This window comes from Parasteatoda tepidariorum, chromosome 9 (genome assembly GCF_982258835.1).
Source record: "Parasteatoda tepidariorum strain Cologne lab strain chromosome 9, Ptep-v5.0, whole genome shotgun sequence".
NCBI classification, from domain to species: domain Eukaryota; kingdom Metazoa; phylum Arthropoda; class Arachnida; order Araneae; family Theridiidae; genus Parasteatoda; species Parasteatoda tepidariorum.
The window spans coordinates 104,236,961-104,256,653 of NC_141763.1; the positions used below are offsets into that span (position 1 = coordinate 104,236,961).

At 31.2% G+C, this 19,693-nt stretch overlaps 1 protein-coding gene across 1 annotated transcript in view; it reads left to right on the forward strand.

Annotated features, from left to right (window-relative positions):
- Window positions 1-18,848, forward strand: part of LOC107439055 (neuropilin and tolloid-like protein 2) — an 88,765-nt gene extending 69,917 nt beyond the window's left edge. Inside the window, exons 8-10 of the mRNA XM_043047289.3 lie at window positions 7,016-7,171; window positions 8,752-8,965; window positions 17,309-18,848. Of these exons, the coding sequence (XP_042903223.1) occupies window positions 7,016-7,171; window positions 8,752-8,965; window positions 17,309-17,333 (395 nt within the window). The 3' untranslated portion in view covers window positions 17,334-18,848. The remainder of the gene's footprint in view (window positions 1-7,015; window positions 7,172-8,751; window positions 8,966-17,308) is intronic.
- Window positions 18,849-19,693: the final 845 nt, after the last annotated feature.

Sequence of the window (19,693 nt, forward strand, 5' to 3'; positions counted from 1 at the left end):
GAATGTACATCTGTACACTACATGTATATACATCTGCGCAATACATGCATGCCAAATGCTTGTATGTACATACGTTATGCATGTCGAATGTATTTATGTCCCTCTGTACAATATATGCATGTCGATTGTAAGTATGAATATATGTAAAATATAAATACGCCTAATGTACGTAGAATCGTACACAAATGCACTATGCATATTTGGATACATACATTGAACATGAGCATATTGTGTATATGTACATGCATACATTGGACATGCATATCATGCACATGTATCTATACATATATTGTGCATATTACATACAGGTATAGGACAAAATGATAGGAACACCTGTGAAAGAATGGAGTCGTTCTCGACCGTCCAATAAGCGGCGGGCACGTGTCGCAACAATGTGCCACCTAGTGGTGAGGAAAGGCAAGGTATCTGTCTAGCATTTGGCAGTGTGAGATTTGCATGAGAAAAATCTGTTTCTAGCAAAACGAGGTTATGTCCGACCTCTCTGATCTTAAAAGAGGCATGATAATCGGAGCTCGCCTGGCTGGAGCGTCCGTGTCCAGAACAGCGAACCTTGTAGGTGTTTCAAGGACCACTGTATCAAGGACTCTGTCGGCATACACAAAGTTGGGTAAGGTGCTTTCGGCGAGGCACAACAGCGGCAGGAAGTCGAAGTTATCAGACCGTGATAGACGGGTGTTGAAAAGGATAGTCGCTCGAAAACGCAAGACTACACTGCCGGTGATAACATCCGAGATGAATACCCACCTTCAAAACCCTGTATCCATGAAAACTATTCAACGGGAGTTGCATGCTGCTAACATTCATTGCAGAGTAGCTATTCCAAAACCGTTAGTTTCAGCGCGGAATGCTTTGAAGAGACTACAGTGGTGCCAAGACCCCCTAAAATGGACACAACTGCAATGGGAACAAGTCATCTGGTCTGATGAATCCTCTTTTACACTATTCCAGACCACCAGACGTGTGTTCGTGTGGCGAACGCCGGCAGAAGTATTTCATGTTGACTGCCAGGTTCCAACCGTGAAACATGGAGGTGGTTCTGCGATGGTGTGGGGCGCTATATCTGCCCGTGGATTGGGGCCTCTCGTTGTCTTGAGGGGGGTGGTCAAAGGGGACCATTACCGAAGCATTCTTGCCGATCATCTTCACCTTATGCTTCATACTCTCTTTCCGGGAGAACGTCCTGTGTTCCAAGATGACAACGCCCCTGTTCACACGTCTCACTGTGTTCAAACATGGCTAAATGAGCATAATGATGAAGTGGACCATCTAACGTGGTGTCCTCAGTCAGCTGATCATTGAGCCTTTTGAATATCATTGAGCCTATGTGGGGTTTTTTGGAGAAAAAAGTCCGTGATCGGTTCCCTCCTCCACGCACACTCTCTGAACTCGAGACAGCCCTGCAAGAGGAATGGCTGCAAATTCCTATGAACTTTGTTCAAGACCTTTATTTGTCAATCCCACGTCGAATGCAAGCTGTCATTCAGGCCAAAGGTGGCCCAACTCCTTATTAATAAAATATTTTCATTTTTTCACAGGTGTTCCTATTATTTTGTCCTATACCTGTATATACCTATATTGTACATGTATACACATATTATATTGTTCATAAATAAATCGTACATGCATGCATGGGACATATATTGTACAGACAATGTATGTATGTTTGTACAAACAACAAGTACTTGTATATACATGCGTACATGAACATGGATATATACATTTTACAAGCACAAATATTTGCATAAAAAGCATATATTCATTGTGTATAAATGTACATGTCTACATTGCTTGCACATACATACGTAATCATTAGCTATATACATACGTACGTATATTTTATACATACAATACAAGTGTATGTGAGTGAAACTAAAATGTCTGTACATATGCATTAGATAAATACCTATGTACATACATTTTCGTTACATTCATTCGTACTTATTGTTTGTAAATACGTACAAAATGTATCATTATACCATATATTATACTATCATTGTGAAATATAATCATATATAGGTATACAATAGTCTTGTAATCGTATATTTAGATAACATGTAATCGTATATTTTGATTACTTGCAATCATGATTACAATTAATTGATTACAGTAATTGGTTATGTAATCACGATTACAATTGTAATCAAAATTATGAATGTTTGTAATCATGATTACAAGTAATTGATTACTGTAATAGAGTACTGTAATTACGATTACAGTTGTAATCAAAATTTGTAATCATGATTAAAGTAATTGATTGCTGTGATTGAAATATGTAATCGATTACATTTTTGTTCTACTCTGATGTAATCAGAAATTTTGATTACTTGTAATCGCGTAATCATGATTACAAGTAATTGATTACAAAGCAGTAATTATCTGTAATCAATTACAGTTGTAATCGATTACTGTAATCGACGCCCAACTCTGCTATCTACCAACCTCCGCCAGTATATATCGTGTAGGGAACAACATCGGCATTACTCCCGTGCAAGATGCCTACTGCACTATTTTGGATGACAATTTGCTTCCTACGTTGTGGCAGTTTTACGGGGTGAACCCATGTTATTTCCAGGACTACAATGTCAGCTGTCATGTTGCGAGGGTCACCAAGGCTTGGTATAGTGCCAATGGGGTTAATCGAATGGACTGGCCTGTCCAGACCTGAACCCTATCGAGAACCTCTGGGACGAGTAGGATCGCCGAATTAAGGGGTGTATTACCGGTCCAAAATCGGTGAAGGAACTTACATGTCTTCTCCAAGCCGAGTAGAAGAAAATACCACTATCTGTCACACAAGGACTTGTGGAAAATATGCCCCGGAGGGTTCACGCTGTAATTGCCTCTCATGGAGGCTCTACCAACTATTGATTATGAATAAAGTTTGTTTTTCTTTTCAATCACACGTGTCCAAATACTTATTGGTAGATAGTGTAGTATTTACTCTGCTCGGTCTCATTTTCTCTAATTACTATTTACCGGTACATATTCTGATTGCTACTTACGATTATTCTGATTGCTACTTACTCAGATCGACAGTATTATTATTATTTTAGTCTATTTGTTTTGATCGTACAAAATAGAACAGTTTGCGTCTTAAATTAGATTTCCTGGGCAAATCATTGAACTGAATCATTAATAACTTCATTTTAAAAAAATACAGATAAATTATGTTGAATTGGTATCATCAAGTTAAAATATAGAGAGAGCGCTTCCCTTTCGACAAAATATGTGTCATTTAACATTAAATGATCAAATACAAATTTTACTCAGGGTAAAGCACAAAAATATTGCATCTCTTTCAAATAAACTAGACTGTCCATAATGCTTTTTATTAAATTTAGGAACTTTATTTACTTTGTTTTTAAAATAAAAAAAATATTTACGATTTACTTTTGATAAAAATAAGTAGAGGTTTTTGTGAAGTTGGGCTATAGCTTTAGGTTTAAAAAGTGGTCTTAACATCAGAAAGTGAGCTCCGCTGAGAAATAAGGAATTTTAATGACGTCACGCACTGTTGTTCATAACTGATTTGCCGGCAATTTCAAACATTTATCATTGAACAATATCTTCGTTTGACAGTCGATTCTTTCTATTATTATTTACTTTTGAATAATGCGCTGTACCGAGATGTAAAGGTAATTATTAAAATGGACCTAATGTGTCAATTTTCAAATTCTCCTAAAATGAGGAACTAAAAGAAAAATGTATATATTTGACGGCATACCTGCAAGTGACGTAGTGTGGGTATCTTTTTCCTGATGAGTTATTAAAACGTTGCATTAGTTTACGTTAGCAATTGTTCTTTCCATTCTATTTCGAGAGGGTAAAGCCCGTCAAGTACCTTACAAAGTAACACATTCTATATTCTCTCACAAAGATTCTTTCATTATATATTTACACGAAGACAGGCACGAAGCCATGTAGAACATAAACAAACTTATTCTACATTGAAGTTGCCAGGTACACAAAACAAATGTATATCATGGTTACAGTAAAATACATAAACAAGTAATAAATGATCTAAGCTTAATAAAAGAAGTAGACAAGAAAGAATTAAACTTCAACAAATTCGGTGCGGCTCTGTATTTTATTAACTTAACGTTCATTAACATTCTCAGTTATGTAGAGCTCAACTAATGCGCCATTTTGCTGATAATAATTAGCTGGCGCTGACGTCATAGGCCGAATGTCTTCTTCCTCTTCTTGGAGTGCAAGTATCCAATTAAATGCGGCAGTTATCGAACAACAGCTAATATTCGACTAAGTGTTCCTTTTTAATATTCGTTTTTGCAAAATTTATTAAAAGCTTCTTAATTGTATCATGAAAGAATGTTTTGTTCGTTAGCGAATGTTGTCATACAAAATTATCAAAGAATTTGGTCAGGAAATATTTATGAATTTGTCACGCGTAAATATTTATGTATTCATTCTAAATATGAAACCATCTTCGCAAGTAAATATCAGATGACATTAAAGAACTGAAATTTTTATCATTTTTCAAAACTAGTAAAATATACAACTTAGTTATATTTCTAAAACATAAATGACAATGTTGATTGGTTCTTGAAACTTATTTATTTTTAACGATAGCATATTTTTTATGATTTAAATTTCATAAATATTTATACCTAAAAGTATAAAAATTCAAGAGCATAAATGATATCTAAAAAAGAAACTTAAATTTTGAGGAAAAAAAGCTATTTAAATTTTTTGGATGATATATAAATTAATTTTTGGGAATTAATTGTTAAATTTTCACATGGCTTGATTCCTTCTTACGCAGATAAATTGCTTATGTGCATCTTTTGAAGTCTTAAATAATTTTTAACTTCATTGAAATTCATTATTAGGTTTTTGTAATTTAATTTTAAGGTGTCATGGCGTCCGAATGTTGACAAAAGTATCAGCAAAAAATTTATTTCTTAAATTTAAATTTTAAATAATTTCAAACACACTAAAAAAAATTCTTCTCTCAATCTGTATAATGTATAAAGTTTAGAGAGCAAAAAGTTTTTCCAGCAGAAACAAAACTTTTTCACGTTTTATGTTTACATATGTTATTTGAATCCCTTGGGATTTTTTTTCTGAAGATAGAACTAAAGTAATTTTTTTCAATCATCTTAATTTACTTTAGGAAATTATGCGTTGATTAAGCTTCCACTAAATTATTAAAAATGTTATATTTGCGAATTTAATTTCGTTTTCAGACTTTTTTTTCTTTTTTGCACAAAAATAACCATAGAAAATGATCTAATGTATGTAAGCAAATGGATGCACAGATTCATAGCAGTAATCATTATGCTAATTCTTTTTTTAAAAAAATAATGTAAAAACTTGCAGCTTTAACGATTTAAAAGTTAAAAAATTTTGTACACTTTTTTGGGAAAATATCTGCATCTATTATCACAAAAAAACAAAAAAAATTATTACAGAAAGGTACTAACTCGAAAAGATTAATTACTCATAGCCACCCCTTGGCAAGCCACTACATATGATTTTTATACAAGTTTAAAATGCATATGCTCTAAATAAGGAAAAACCTTACCAGTATGCCCTAAATAAGGGCGGGGCGGGATAAAATTGTTCCATGTACACATATATGATGCCTTGGCGTTTCTGGTTGGCACGCGGCAGATCCCGATACGGACATATCCTCCATTGTTTTTTTTTTTTTTTTAATGTTAAAAAAATCTGAAACATAATACTAATTTTTCAAACAATTAAGGGGTGAGTGAGTCTGTAAAAACACTTTCTTATTTTATATAAAACAGGTTTTAATGCTATGCATACTCGCCTTCTTTAATGTAATTTAACTGATTTTGAATTTTTTTGTTGTTCCCTCCTTTAGAATTGATTTACGGCTTCAAATAAGAGTATTTTTTCATTTTTAATTATAAAAAATTTTAAAACATACAATATGTTTTGTCCCAAATTAAAATTTCATATTAACTAAGTACTGATTTGCAAACAATTTTTTTACTACGTTAAGTTTCATTCTTAGCATTGATAACAACTAGTGAAAAGTGTTAGTTAAATTTTAAAAATCAAATGATATTATTATTGGTAAAAAATCTGCTTTAATTTCTGTAACAGTATTGTAATTTCTTTATTTGTCTCTTTTCTTACTTAATGTTATGTATTTTTCTCATTCTCGTCATTTTTTTTTCTCTTTCAAATCTATCATTTCTTATTTCCTAATATAGTATGATTAAATCCATATATTTCATTATATATCAGAAAATAAGAAATGATTTGAATGAGGTTCCTACTTTTGATGATATCCTTCTTTTGATATTAAAATTAATTTTAATAAATCATGACTTAAAAGTGAAAGGAAATTTTTTTTTATTAAATTATTTTCTATTTTTCATAAAAATAATAACTAGTCCTGCATGTTTATCTGAATTATAACGTGATAAACACCATTAATTTAATCTATCAAAAAACTAAACCTTCACTACCTTTTGACTTTTAAGTGTTAATAAATGATCTAAAGCAAAAATATTTAACTTCGATCAAATAAGATATGAACTATTTATAATAGTTTTCTCAATCTGACTTCCTTTCACAAATCTGACCTACCACTTTCCCTGCCGTGGGTGGCGTCACAAATTTACTGAGAGGGCTATCGGAAGTAATCTATCTATCAACGTTGTTTAAAAGTTAAAATTAGTCTGTGTTAAATACAGTTGTTGTCAAATAATTTGCTCGTTTAAATTATATTTTGTTACTTTGACATTATATGAATGCTATTCTTATAAATAATTTCCCTGTAAAAGTTGTTAATTTTACAAAAAATAAATACCATTGTTATAAAATAATTTGCCAATTAAATGCAAAATAGCTTTAATTTTGTTAGTTTCCCAAATTCAAAAACAATTGTTATGTAAAATATTAGAGTTAGTTTCAGAACTATTTATATGTAAAATAATTTTTAACTCAAACTGTTTATTGATAAATGGCATTACTTATTCTGTTATGATATCCCTGTCAGGAAAATGCAAAGAGTTTGTGTGTAAAGACAGTCGTTATTGTATGAGCTCTTTAGACAACGCATGCTCAGAAGTACGAAATTATTGCATCGACAAATCACTTGTGTGCGACGGATATCCTAACTGCAGCAATGAAGACTATTCTGATGAAGATAGATGTAAGTAGAAATTTATTAGATGCATGGTGAATAATTTTATAGAAATATTATACAAAAAAGACTTCTTTTTAACGACCTCCGTTTAACCGAATAGAACAAAAATTAACAAATAACAAAAATTGTAATAAGTAAATTAATGTATTAATGAAATAGAATAAATAAATAAAATGGAATAGAAAATAAATAACATAGACTAAATAGATAAATTAAAAAAAGAAAATTGATAAATAATTAATAAATCATTAAAGCACCCAGCAATAAAATTTAAGTTAACTTAGGTTAACTTAAGGAAAGAGAAATACGGTGATTCAGGATGCAGTCAAAAAACAACTTGCATATCCTTACAGAAAATCTCGTCAGAAAATTAGTCAGCCGTTTAGTTATACTTTATACATTTGTTCAGACATTTTTTCCCTTGAAACAGTTGCAAATGCATCAGCAACGAGTGAAATTAGAATTTTGGTATTCGCATCATCATTTGAATACAAATAACGAATATTCGTAAATTTGCAACGTTATAACAATGTTCTTCACTATCACATTCAAAACCACACTATAGTATTAAAATTAAATACCATTTGGCTGTACTGTTAGTGGGAATAGCAACTTTAATCTTTCGACGTTAGAGATGGATTATGGGATTGTGATAGAGACTTCAAAATAATCTATCAATATGTACTCCTATTTTAATGCATTTAATGTCGGAATCATGATATATGCTGATCCTAAATGTTCTCCCCTCGACATTGAATTTACAATCGGATCTATTCAAAAGAGAATAAATAAAAGATTTGTAATGTTGTTGTTTTTTTCCTATTTCAATTTCGATGTAAAAATCACTTCATAATTCTTTAGGTATTCATAAAAAAATGTCTACACTTGATAAGATATTTTGTTGACAAGTAATAATAATTATTTACCGTGGATTTACCCGTAATAATCGTCATTTCAAATATTTATACTGAAAAATAATTTAAACAGGGTGTATCGTAAACACTGCTCTTAATATGTATCTTTTAGAATACTCATCAAAAATAAAAACAAAAAATATACTCATTGGGGTGAAAAATTAACATTCAAGCGATGGGGAAAAATTGCTATCGGTATCTGAAAAATCGCGGTATGGGAAGCCATTGTGATAAACATCAGAACAAGTTTTATTGGAGATTGAAACTCGAAATTGATTCCAATCATCATTCAACTTTTCTCTATTTCCTCCCACTTCCCGCAATCAAACTTGTTTTATTGTTCATTAAATCCGTCTTCCTCTACTGCGATTTCTCAGATTTTGATAATTTTTTTGGGGGTGTTTTTTAGGTTGAATATTAATTGACCATCCTCTATCTGCATTCATTTTTCATAAAAATTCTAATTATTCATGCAAAGGTCCAACTTAAAGAAACACTCCGTATGCCAACTAAAGACAAATAATAAAAGTTGTAATTTTATCCTAATCCACTATCGAGAAAGTGAAAGAGGAGGAACTGTATTCACAACTAAATATTAATTATTCCAAAAAAGCATGAAAGTTGGTGATTATTTGAAACACAGCATGAAATGTTTCATCGACTCTGTTTCAGGTAATATTCCACTGTTGGCGGGTTGTGGAGCAGCAGGTGGAATACTCCTGTTAAGTTTTTTAATTGGATTTTGTCTGTACAGAAGACAGAGCAACCTTCATGAACACCTGTCTCATTCCCATTCACTGAACATGCAGCTGAGGCAGTTGGAACACAGCCCTTCCTATTCCGGCAGGACACCCTTCTATCCAGACATACCTCCTTCAAGCATCAGGTTAAAATATTTCCCACTTTTCTCTTCCCAATCTTGTCATATGCAAGTGTTACAAACTAGGGAGGGAGGTGAAGCATACCATAAATGTTTAGAACAACATTGCAACTCATGATGTGAGAAAAAATATTGCCGCCGAGAATGCTTTAGAAATTTTTCGGAAAAAATGTTTGAATAACAATTTGTTTGATTGTCCTTTTATCATAATCAAACAAAACAGACAGATAACAATAAATCGGATGATATTCAAGCAGTTAATTGTGAGAAAAACCGTTTGCTTTCCCCTAATACGATTAAACAATCAGCATTTCATCGCACCAACTAGGCCCACCTAATGAAGTTCCTTGCAGATGGGTACATATTATAGCAGAGAGAGCCAATCTGTCACTCCCATGACCGACAGCACGGAGGTTCAAGTTCCAGCATTTACACTAGGGGTGCACAACCTGCGGCCCGCCTTCCCTATATGTGCGGCCCGCGGCCGCAATCTGAACAAAATTTTTAAAGCAAAAACCATTTTTTTTTTCTTGAAAAATAAAATTCAGTAATGTGAAATTTACGCATATAAGTTTTTGACGCACCCAAACTCAATCTATATAGTCGATCGATATAGTTTTTAAATGGTTAACGCTACGGATTTACGCATAGTTTTGAAAATCCCTATATTTTTAATACGTCATTACTACGATGTACGAATTTTAGTTATCACTTTTGACGCTCTTCGTGTGTGCCGATTTCATCTTAAATATAATGACTTTTCGGTAGTTATTGCAACCCATTTTCACATCGCGATTTTTGAAAGTTATGAAACGCTTTATTTGATCAAACTTCATGGAAAATCTCATACTGACTTTGTATCGACTTTTGATCCTTCTTTCGGCTGTTATTTCTACGCATTTCATTAAAATTTTGATATTTTAGCACGATATTATTGCGAATCGCTCATTTAAATAACCATTTTTGACGCCGTTTATTGGTACCAATTTTATCGCAAATCAAATTATTTTTCAATCGTTACTTTGGCAATTATTGCTACACATTTCTAAGAGGTTTTGAAAGTTCCAATATTTTTATATGCTATTGTGACACTTCAATTTCGAATCCCGCATTCAAATACATGAATTTTGACACGCTTTATTTACACCAATTTCATCGTAAATATAAAGGGATTTTGATAATTTTTTTGGTAGTTATTACTACGCTTTTCTCCGTGATTTTAAAAAAAATCTGATAGTTTTAATACTATAATTTGACAGCACTCGAATTTTGAATCGCGCATTAAAATAATACTTTTTACGTGCTCGTGTGGCGATTTTTACATAATATAAGAGCTTTTTCGAACGTGTTTTTTTTTCTTTCCCGTTATTACTGCATTTTTAGTCGTGACTTAGAGTATCTTGATATTTTAACATGATATTACAACTCTTGAATTTCGATTCTGTTTTAATTTTTTTTTGTAACTTAATTACGTATCTCAGCAATTGCACATCGCATTTCGTATTAACATTACCGAGATTCAAAAATCACTCATCGCGATTCGTATTCACGAGATTTAAAATCACATATCGCGATTTGTGTTCTGGAGTGTAAAATATCATACGTTGCTACTCTTCTCGCAATTCAAAAATCATACACCGCTATTCATATTCATGCGATTTAAAAACCACATACCCCGATTCATATTCACGCATTTTAAGAATCATAGGCTGTGAGTCGTCTTTTCGTAATTTAAAAACCACACATCTCAATTCGTATTCACGCGATTTGAAAACTACGCATGGCGTTTTTTATTTACGCAATTTAAAAATCATACATAGCAATTCGTATTCAAGCGATTTAAAAATAACGCATTGCTATATGTATTTACTCGATTTAAAAATCGGGAAAGGAAGAACACCATCTAGGACAGATTCCAAAACTGATTTTATTTGCTCTAAGTTTAATACTACCTACAACAACACCTTCTGTCGGAAGATTGTTTTCCAGAATTAATTTGCCTGTTCAAAATTGCAGAGCAGTCTTTAAAAAAATCATTAAATTTTCATTTAATGGCCCAAAAAAGTTATCATATTACCAAGTAGCAACATCTGAAAATTTTGCAAATTACGGGATAACCATTACGAAATTTTTTAAGCCATTTTATATCATTCATGATCATATGCTGGGAAATGATTTGTATATCATAAAATTTTAGCTGTAAAGAAATGTAATCAAGATAAGTTTCGTAAAGTAGGTACATTTTATCAATTGTTAATATATATCTGTATGAATTGTAAATAGGAAGTGTCATATTAAAAAAAAATATTCGTCATAAAAAGTTGTGAACAAGTATCTTAATAGTTCTTTTAATATTAAGGAAAACAGTTCCTACAAAATTAATATTTTCTTTCTTTTTTTTTCTTACATCTCTTAGCCCCTTCCTCTTATAATTAATTTAAAATAAAATAAAAATGTTTTAAAGTTAAAGTATATTCTCTACTAAATGCTAAATCTTATTTTCCGCTGAGGGGGTTTTGGTATAATTAAAATCATTTTTAACCCTTTAAACTGTCTTTAAATCAAAGTATTCAGCTTGCATTTCTTTATATATAAGAAGAGAGGGGAATGATAACACACAGCCAATCACAGAAGACTTCTGGTTAGTAACGCACAAAACAACCAATCAAAATTGAGAACGCATGTGAGTGTAAAGGTAATAATTTTTAATAATGCCGTCTGCAGAAATCTTACAACTAAACTTACCAGCTAAATCTTGTTGCGATTTTTATTTTGTATTGAATGTGTGAAATATATTGAACAGAGTTTACTTTAAAATACTTATCTTTTATAAAAAATGGATCGCCGTGAATATCTAAGGCGATATCAACAGCGACATAGAGCTGAACATAATTTAGCAGTACAAAATCACCGGGAAAATAATCGCAGTACTATCAATACGCGACAGCGAAATGCTCGGCGAAGAAACGTTGAAGAGTCAAGACGTTTAAACGAAAACGAATAATATTGAATAGAAATTGATAAAAAATTTTGTATATATGGAGGTTTTGTAAATAATTTTTAATTTTATCATTGTTTTTTCTTACTTTTAATTGTTTTTTACTTACTTTCAAAAAATCGCTCAGCCAAAAATATTAATTAACAGTTCATATTTGTTTGAGATATTTCTTAATTAATGCATAAAAGTGCAAATCATTGGTACAGAAAATGATGTGAAAAGAAAAATCAATGAAAAATGTACATAGCTAGGTTTTGTGAATATTCAGAGATCTATTGCAAATAATTTTTAATTTTATTGTTTTCACCTTTTTTTTTTTATAACAATTCAGACAAAAATGTTTATTGATCATTGATAACATAATTATTTCATTTTATATTTGTTTTTTTATTAGTATTCAATATGACCAAAAAATTAAATTGCTTAATTTAATTTGTCGAATTTCAGTTACGTATGTTTTTATTATATAATTTGCTTTTTGTCTGATTGAAACTAAAATATTTTGTCAGTTGACAGTATTGTAGTTAATTGGGCAATTACTTGCAATGGGTTTTGCTTTTGGAATATTACTCAGTAATATTACTTATTAATATTACATGTTTTTATTTGTTTGCCATATTTTAAAGTTTTTTTTCATTAGGTTTTAATTGTTTTCAGTTTAAAATTTGAATTACTGGGGGGGGGGGAGATGAAGCACCATATAGGGAGCGTCCGGCATCCTATAAGATCAACAATGATTTGAGTTAGTAGGGGTAAAAATGTATATGGGTTTCCACTTGGCGAAATTGGCGACTTATGTTTGGCGCCTTTCCTGATTGCGCGGAACACCGTGGTAACAGGAATGGCTGCCAAAATATAATGATATTTCAATAAAACATTGGAAAATTTCAACAAAACTTCGACCAAAACTTTATAAAATTGCAATGAACCCGATATGAGCAAAATTAAAAAACCCAAGAAAATGCCTTTTGAATCAAAACAAAAATTCAGAAAGAAAAAGTAAACACAGAAAGAAAACACAGAAAGAAAAGGAAAAAAACAACTCACTTCTTCCTTAAGCTTGAATATCCTCAGATTTAGGTGCACCGAATTCTCTAATAGCAGTTAGATACTGTCTAAATTTATCATGAATGGAATCTGTGTACCTCCATCGCCACATAAATTCGGCGAAATACGAGTCGAAAATTGCGTCTGTGGTACCGAACTGGCGATGACATTTTTTTCTAAAGTCCCTTTTTATGGCTGCCCACATACCTTCGATCTTATTGACCAGAAGAAAAAGTAATCTTACCAGCCGGTATCCAACTTAGAACTAGCGGACCTCTGAAATCACATATTAAAAATAACGCTAAAATCTAAACCAATCAGAATCACGATTGGGTTTCAACATCGCCCAGCTTGGTGATCAACCTCGATCACAACTTGGTGAGAATCAAGTGGCACCCTCAAATATAGTCAATCCGAGTTGGGCTCTGCCACGTGTGTTTCGAATACGGAGATTTATCTCCAGCTAATGCCCTATAGTAATGTGTTAAATAATATTGCTTCCTCGCTTTATATAAGTTTAGATTATTATTTGTAGTAAAATTGCTTTATATAAGTTTATAATGCTGATAACAAGGACCTCTGACATATTACAATCCTATCATATTCTCTCTATGTGATGTTGGTTCAGAAAAATTGGCAGCTAATAGAAAACGACTTCGATTTTGTTCGCGAAGCGAACAAAAATGTAATTGCGTAGCAGTGATCAGGGGTTGGCAAGCGGTCGTGAGCAGGGGGGGGGGGAGCCCTCTAGTATTTTAATAACTGGAATATTAATTTTTTTAAATATAATTCTATGAGCAAATTCTTTAATGTTAAAAGTTTTGTTTAAATAGACTTTTGTATATGATTAAAAAATTTAAGATGATTATTAAGATTTAATTAAGGATTTAATATGAATTTCATAACAAATATAAAAACATGAATTTTCCCATATTTTTTTATTATTTCAATTTATCTAAATTTTTCCTCATTAATTGATTCTGATTTTCTGATTCTGTTTTTTTCTTAAGTAATCAGTTTTGTAGTTTCTAATTTTGAACATTTGAAAGTATTTAATTTTATGAAAAGATATTACGAGGTTAACTGAAAAAGGAATTTAGTGCCTAAAACAATGATGTTTGTATAACAATTGCTACCAACAAATGATGTCCATATGTCTGTCTAAATACCTAATCATGCGGCTCTGCATTGGTCAATCTGTTGTGCATGCGGCCCTTCACTGAAAAAGGTTGTGCACCCCTAGTTTACACCACAACATTTCCTTCAACACATAAAGAGTTTCCATTGCCCTGCACTCCCGATTTTGTGATCCTGGGCTATAAGAATACGATACTCTCATTCGCGCATATGTGGCAGCACCACAAAATTTCTAAACTATCTCCAATGCCTACTTAAGTTTTTTTACGGTATTGAAACCATGCTAGTTGTAAATGGTTTAAAAAAATATAGTGTTTCCTTCATGCTTTTTTAACCATACTAGTTGCGAACAGTTTCGAAACCCGTCATGGTAAAAACTGTTCCTTACCATAAATTTTATGGAAGAACTGACTTTTCCTGAAAAAAACAGCTAAATCTAGGCTTATTAAAATGCAATTTTGAGAATATTTATTCTAAAAAAGTACTGCCCTAAATGTGCATGAACAGCCAATTCATAAGTAGGAAAGCGCCTTAATTGGCGAAGAATGATAATTCCGGTCATGATTTGCTATCCAATTCTCAATCCTTACGATCTGCCCAACTTTCACTCAAGCTTGCAACCACTGCAATGAGTATCTATTTATCGGATGTTCTGCTTCTGAAATAGAGTTTAATCTCTAGCCCTTAAAACTTTTCCTAATTCTTGGGGGATTCTCTCGATAAAGTTAGTAATCCCATGTTTTTACTATTAATATTCCATATTATAAAACTGCTGTATATATCGAAGTGGCGCAGAACAACGCGTTCAACCATCAAGCTAATCTCCATAGTTAGAATTTATATAAATTTTTTGGTACATTTTACAGCGAACTCATTTCAGAAGTTGTGTGTAACTCAACCTAACGTATATTAATAATTGAAATAAAGGAAAGGTTATTTCTTCGGAAAAATGAATACTCATAATACTCATACTTTTTTCGCAAAAAGCTTTATTGTTATACCAAGGTAATACTTGAAAATTTCTTTGTTCTCACCCTGTACATTTCACCTTTTTGTAAAGGAAAAATAGGGGCGAGCTGATTACCGTCAATAAAAAAACAAATGATGCATTGTTTTCGATATACAGTGAAACCTGCCAAGTTGACCACCCTTGTAAGTTGGGCACCTGCATAAGTTGACCTCAATTATCAAGAACGGAATTTTTCCTATATAATATAAAGAAGCAAAACCTTTGCAACTTGACCACCTGTCTATCTTGTATGTTGACCACTGAAATAAGTCAATTCTGTCTAGGAGTATTATGAAATTCAATTCTAAAAACCTCATAAGTTGACCAGAAAAAAATTCAGAAAATGTTCTGTCATTTTGGCAATGTATTTAAAATTTCATTTGTTTGGTGAAATAGTGTAAAAAGCTAATCTAAACCCTTTTGTGAGTTGACCATCAGGGGAAACAGTAAGGGGTCAACTTCTTACCATTTCTTTCATCCGTTCATTGAAAACAGGTGTGTTAGTTGAAAAGTTGCTCTTCCTGTTGCAATAGTGAGCATTTGAATAAATGAATCCTCTGAATCTTTGATCTTTAAGTGTAGTAAATAAATTTTAAAGTGTCCAAATAATTTTATTTTGTGAAAGTTTTCAAATTACATGTTTTCGTGTTCTGATATTTTAAGAAATTATATTTATTAAGCACTTCACATGCATAACTAACCAAATAATTTTTAAAAAAAAAATTTGTTAAATATTAGAATTATATGTATCAAATTGAAGTTCATTCAGGTTTAAACACATTTCTTAGCATATTCATTTGCATATTTTCTGAATAAAATTTTTAAGTCAAGTAAAAAAAAAATTTCTATATATAGCAACATGATATAGGAAAAGAAAAAGTAAGCAATGACCCACCCCCTATATAAGTTGACCACTTGTCTAAGTTGACCACTAAAACAATGCACCACAAGTGGTCAACTTACGCAAGCTTTACTATATTCGTTTATGCTGAATCAAGTGGAACGGATTTTGGGACAAAAAGACAGAGAGTTGAGAAGTTTTATGAACAAAATGTCAGTTGTTTGGCATAGGGGCCTATACAAATTATATAATGTTTTCTGAGTAATTTTGTTATCGAGTGAAATCAAACTTCAGTCAATAAGACTCAAAAATTCGAAGGGTTTTTGAATATGAAAAATAACATTGTGAACATTTTTAGACTTTTCATATTGATATAAGTATCTAGACCAAAGACGTATTGTTTCTTATCCATTTGAGTGAGCTGAAACAAATTTAAAAACAATATAGCCAACAAAGGAAAGGGTAAAATTTTGTGCCATGTAAACTAAATATTAAAAAAAAAAATGTGAATAAAGCACAAATGAAAGTGCATAAAAATACTTGCCATGCAATAGTATGTCTATTTATGTACTTCCATTTGGGTTTTATCCACTTTTTTTTTACTTTAGGTATAACCAGTAGTTAGAAACGTGCAAATAAGTACTTTTTTGTACTTGTTTTGTATTTTGTTTCCATCAATCACAGAGTGGTATCACTTCTAAGTCTTCCATTTATCCTAACGAAATACATATAAGTATTTCATTAGCTTAAACTGAAAATTCAGATGTGTTAATCGATACAAGTCAACCGTTGTACATAAAAAGATTATTACTTCGATACTATCTTCTCTAATTTCATCTCATTGAATGCAACGTCATTCGTCTGTATCGATGATATTCTCCTCCCCCCCTCCCCTCAACAACAAAAGAAAAGAATATGTAAGGAAGCTTTTGCTGGTGTCAATTATAAAGACATAAGAAAGCTTTCAGTTAAAAGCCCTAGATGTTAATTTTCTGAAAAAGTTACATTATACTAGACTTTTCACTAAGTAGATTTTTTTTGGAATTGAACCGAATCTAAAAAGCCAGTTACTTAAGCAAGTACCACGAGTCCCAATGTTTTTCTTTCTTTTAATCCTTTCTTCTTTTTATTTTTTTTTAATTCTAGAATCTGTGTAAAGATTCTAATGAAAAGCAGCTAACAAGATACTCTCCTAACGAGCACCGAACATAAAGAAAAGAGTGGAGGGGGGGGCTTCACTACTTTTTTGCTTTTATTTGAACATTTCTTTAGATGAAGTAGTAACGAAGCTAAATCTTCATTTTTTTTCCTTTCTAGGGTCGATAAGCGTTCTTTGCGCTAAAAGAATGTCACACAAGTCACAACTCTAGAAAAGAAGATATGCTCTTCAACTACTAGGATGAACTGAACAATACGTATGTTCTAACGATCGATATCAACATTTTTTTCATCCCCTGTTTCTTTGCCATCGGGTCAAGTTTGAATGGGGCGCAAAATGTGGTTTTTATGGGCTGTTTATATGGATGCTCATAGATAAATGAAGGGTCCTGATTTACTTTTTAATCCTCTACTGCCTGTTGTAAATTTTTAAAACTAGAAATGCAAATTATATAGATTTACAACTTTTACGCAGCTATCACTGAAAATTTTAGAAATATTTCATAAAGAAACATTACTACATAAAGGATCAATTTTATAAGAATTTTTTCAATATAATTCGAATTCGTATACATTTGACAATATTTTCCTAAAACGGAAAAAACACAGAGTAAAACTTAAATCTTTAATCATATTACTGAAGTCAAATTCTTAAATGTAATTGATGATTTGAAGGCTTATTTAAATTATAAATGGTGGCAAAAAGTAAGTTGAAAAAATTTCTGTAACAATTCGTTTGCGGGCAAACTAGCCATGGAGGTTTAAACTACACACGTTTGAGACTAAAGGCATGATGGTGCCAATGTGGTTCGCAATGGGAGCCGGCCGTTTTTATTTCCAAAACAAGCTTGTGGTTATCGAGTTGAGTGAACTTCGAGCCACCACTGGGAATAGAACATTTATCCTTCATAATGTTAACATTGCGCACCATAAATGGTGGTAGACATCTTTGAAGTAATGTGTCACGTCCCACAGAGTACTCAGCTTTTTCAATGCAACAACAAAAATTGCATGAACCTTTCAAAACCGTACATAAGATAGGTATTTTATTTTATAAAGATACTTTTACTAAATCAAAAATTTATTTTCAACAAAATTTTAGATAAAGAAAAGCTCTTGTTTTAATTTCGCCATCTAACAATCAAAGTCAGTTTGCTATGTTTTCTGTTTTATAAAATACATCACCATACCGATCAATTTTGTAAAATGAACGTTGAATCGTGAATATTTTTTTAATTAATTTACTAAATTTTTAATCTAAGTGGAGATTATTTAAGCAGAGCAGTGGAGGGTTTACTTGTAGCATTTACAAAACTTTTCGTAGACATTTTTACCTGATCTTAAATAGAATTTATATTTTTAAAGATCGATACGTAGAAAATATTTTCTTTACCTCTTTTATCAATCTTACTAAAAGTGCATTTTTTTTCTTAACTTTGAAGTTCCTTGATGATATTTTATATAAAAAAGAGAAACTGCCTTGTAATAGATTGTATGTGACTTTTATAAAATAAATGTGTATAGAAATTAATTAATTTATCAGCAATTAATCTATTTAAATAATTTGTCAAATAACGTAGCTTATTCTAATGTTCACAGTCGTATTGTCGAGTTGTTGCTGATAATATTGTTTTTTAATAAACAATTTTTCTCATATTAATAGCAATTCTATTTAAATAAACATTTTTTTGCAGTTCAATTTCTTATATTTACTTAACATTTAAACTTCCGGAAACATTAAGAAGTTAAAAAAAGATTTTCTATCCGTTTTGATAACAACGGTGATTGATTAGTGATAACGATTATGTAATAATCAGGTACATGGGGGGTACAAACCATAGTTTCTTTATTACTTGAGCATTATAATTGGGATTACGTGAAATAATGATGGAAGAAATATAATGAATCATTCGAAGCAATCGTGGTTTCTAAGCATAATTTACGATTTTTTTAACATGTAATCGTGATTAAGATCAATCATGATAAGGAGTTGCAAAGGATTATAATTGAATGAAATTATTTAATTACTAGTAATCAAGTAATCATAGCCCACTATTTAAATTACATTTATTATTAAACTGAAATATTTTTGTTGGGAAACCTTTATTTCATTATACGCAACAAAAAATGAAATATCATAAAATTATTATTTATTTATATTGTAAATTGTGTTTCGTGCTATAATATATTGAAAGAAACACTTAAGAAATATACCGCTGATACATTGTAATAGCAAGTAATAAATATGATCACTTGTAATTAATAATCATATAATTACTTTTAATAATGTTTTCCTGCATTCGTTGTCCATGATTAAATAATTAATTGTACGCTTTCATGATTACTTGTAAACGCTGATCATTATTACTTTAAATCATAATAAAATTAATAATGTAATAATTATTATTATTATTATTATAATGTAATAATAATTATTATTATTAATATTTAATTAAGTAATCTTGATAATTAATCATGATATTTTAATTGCGTCAATAACTGCAATCAAAATCATGATTGCATGTAATAACTATTAAAAACAAT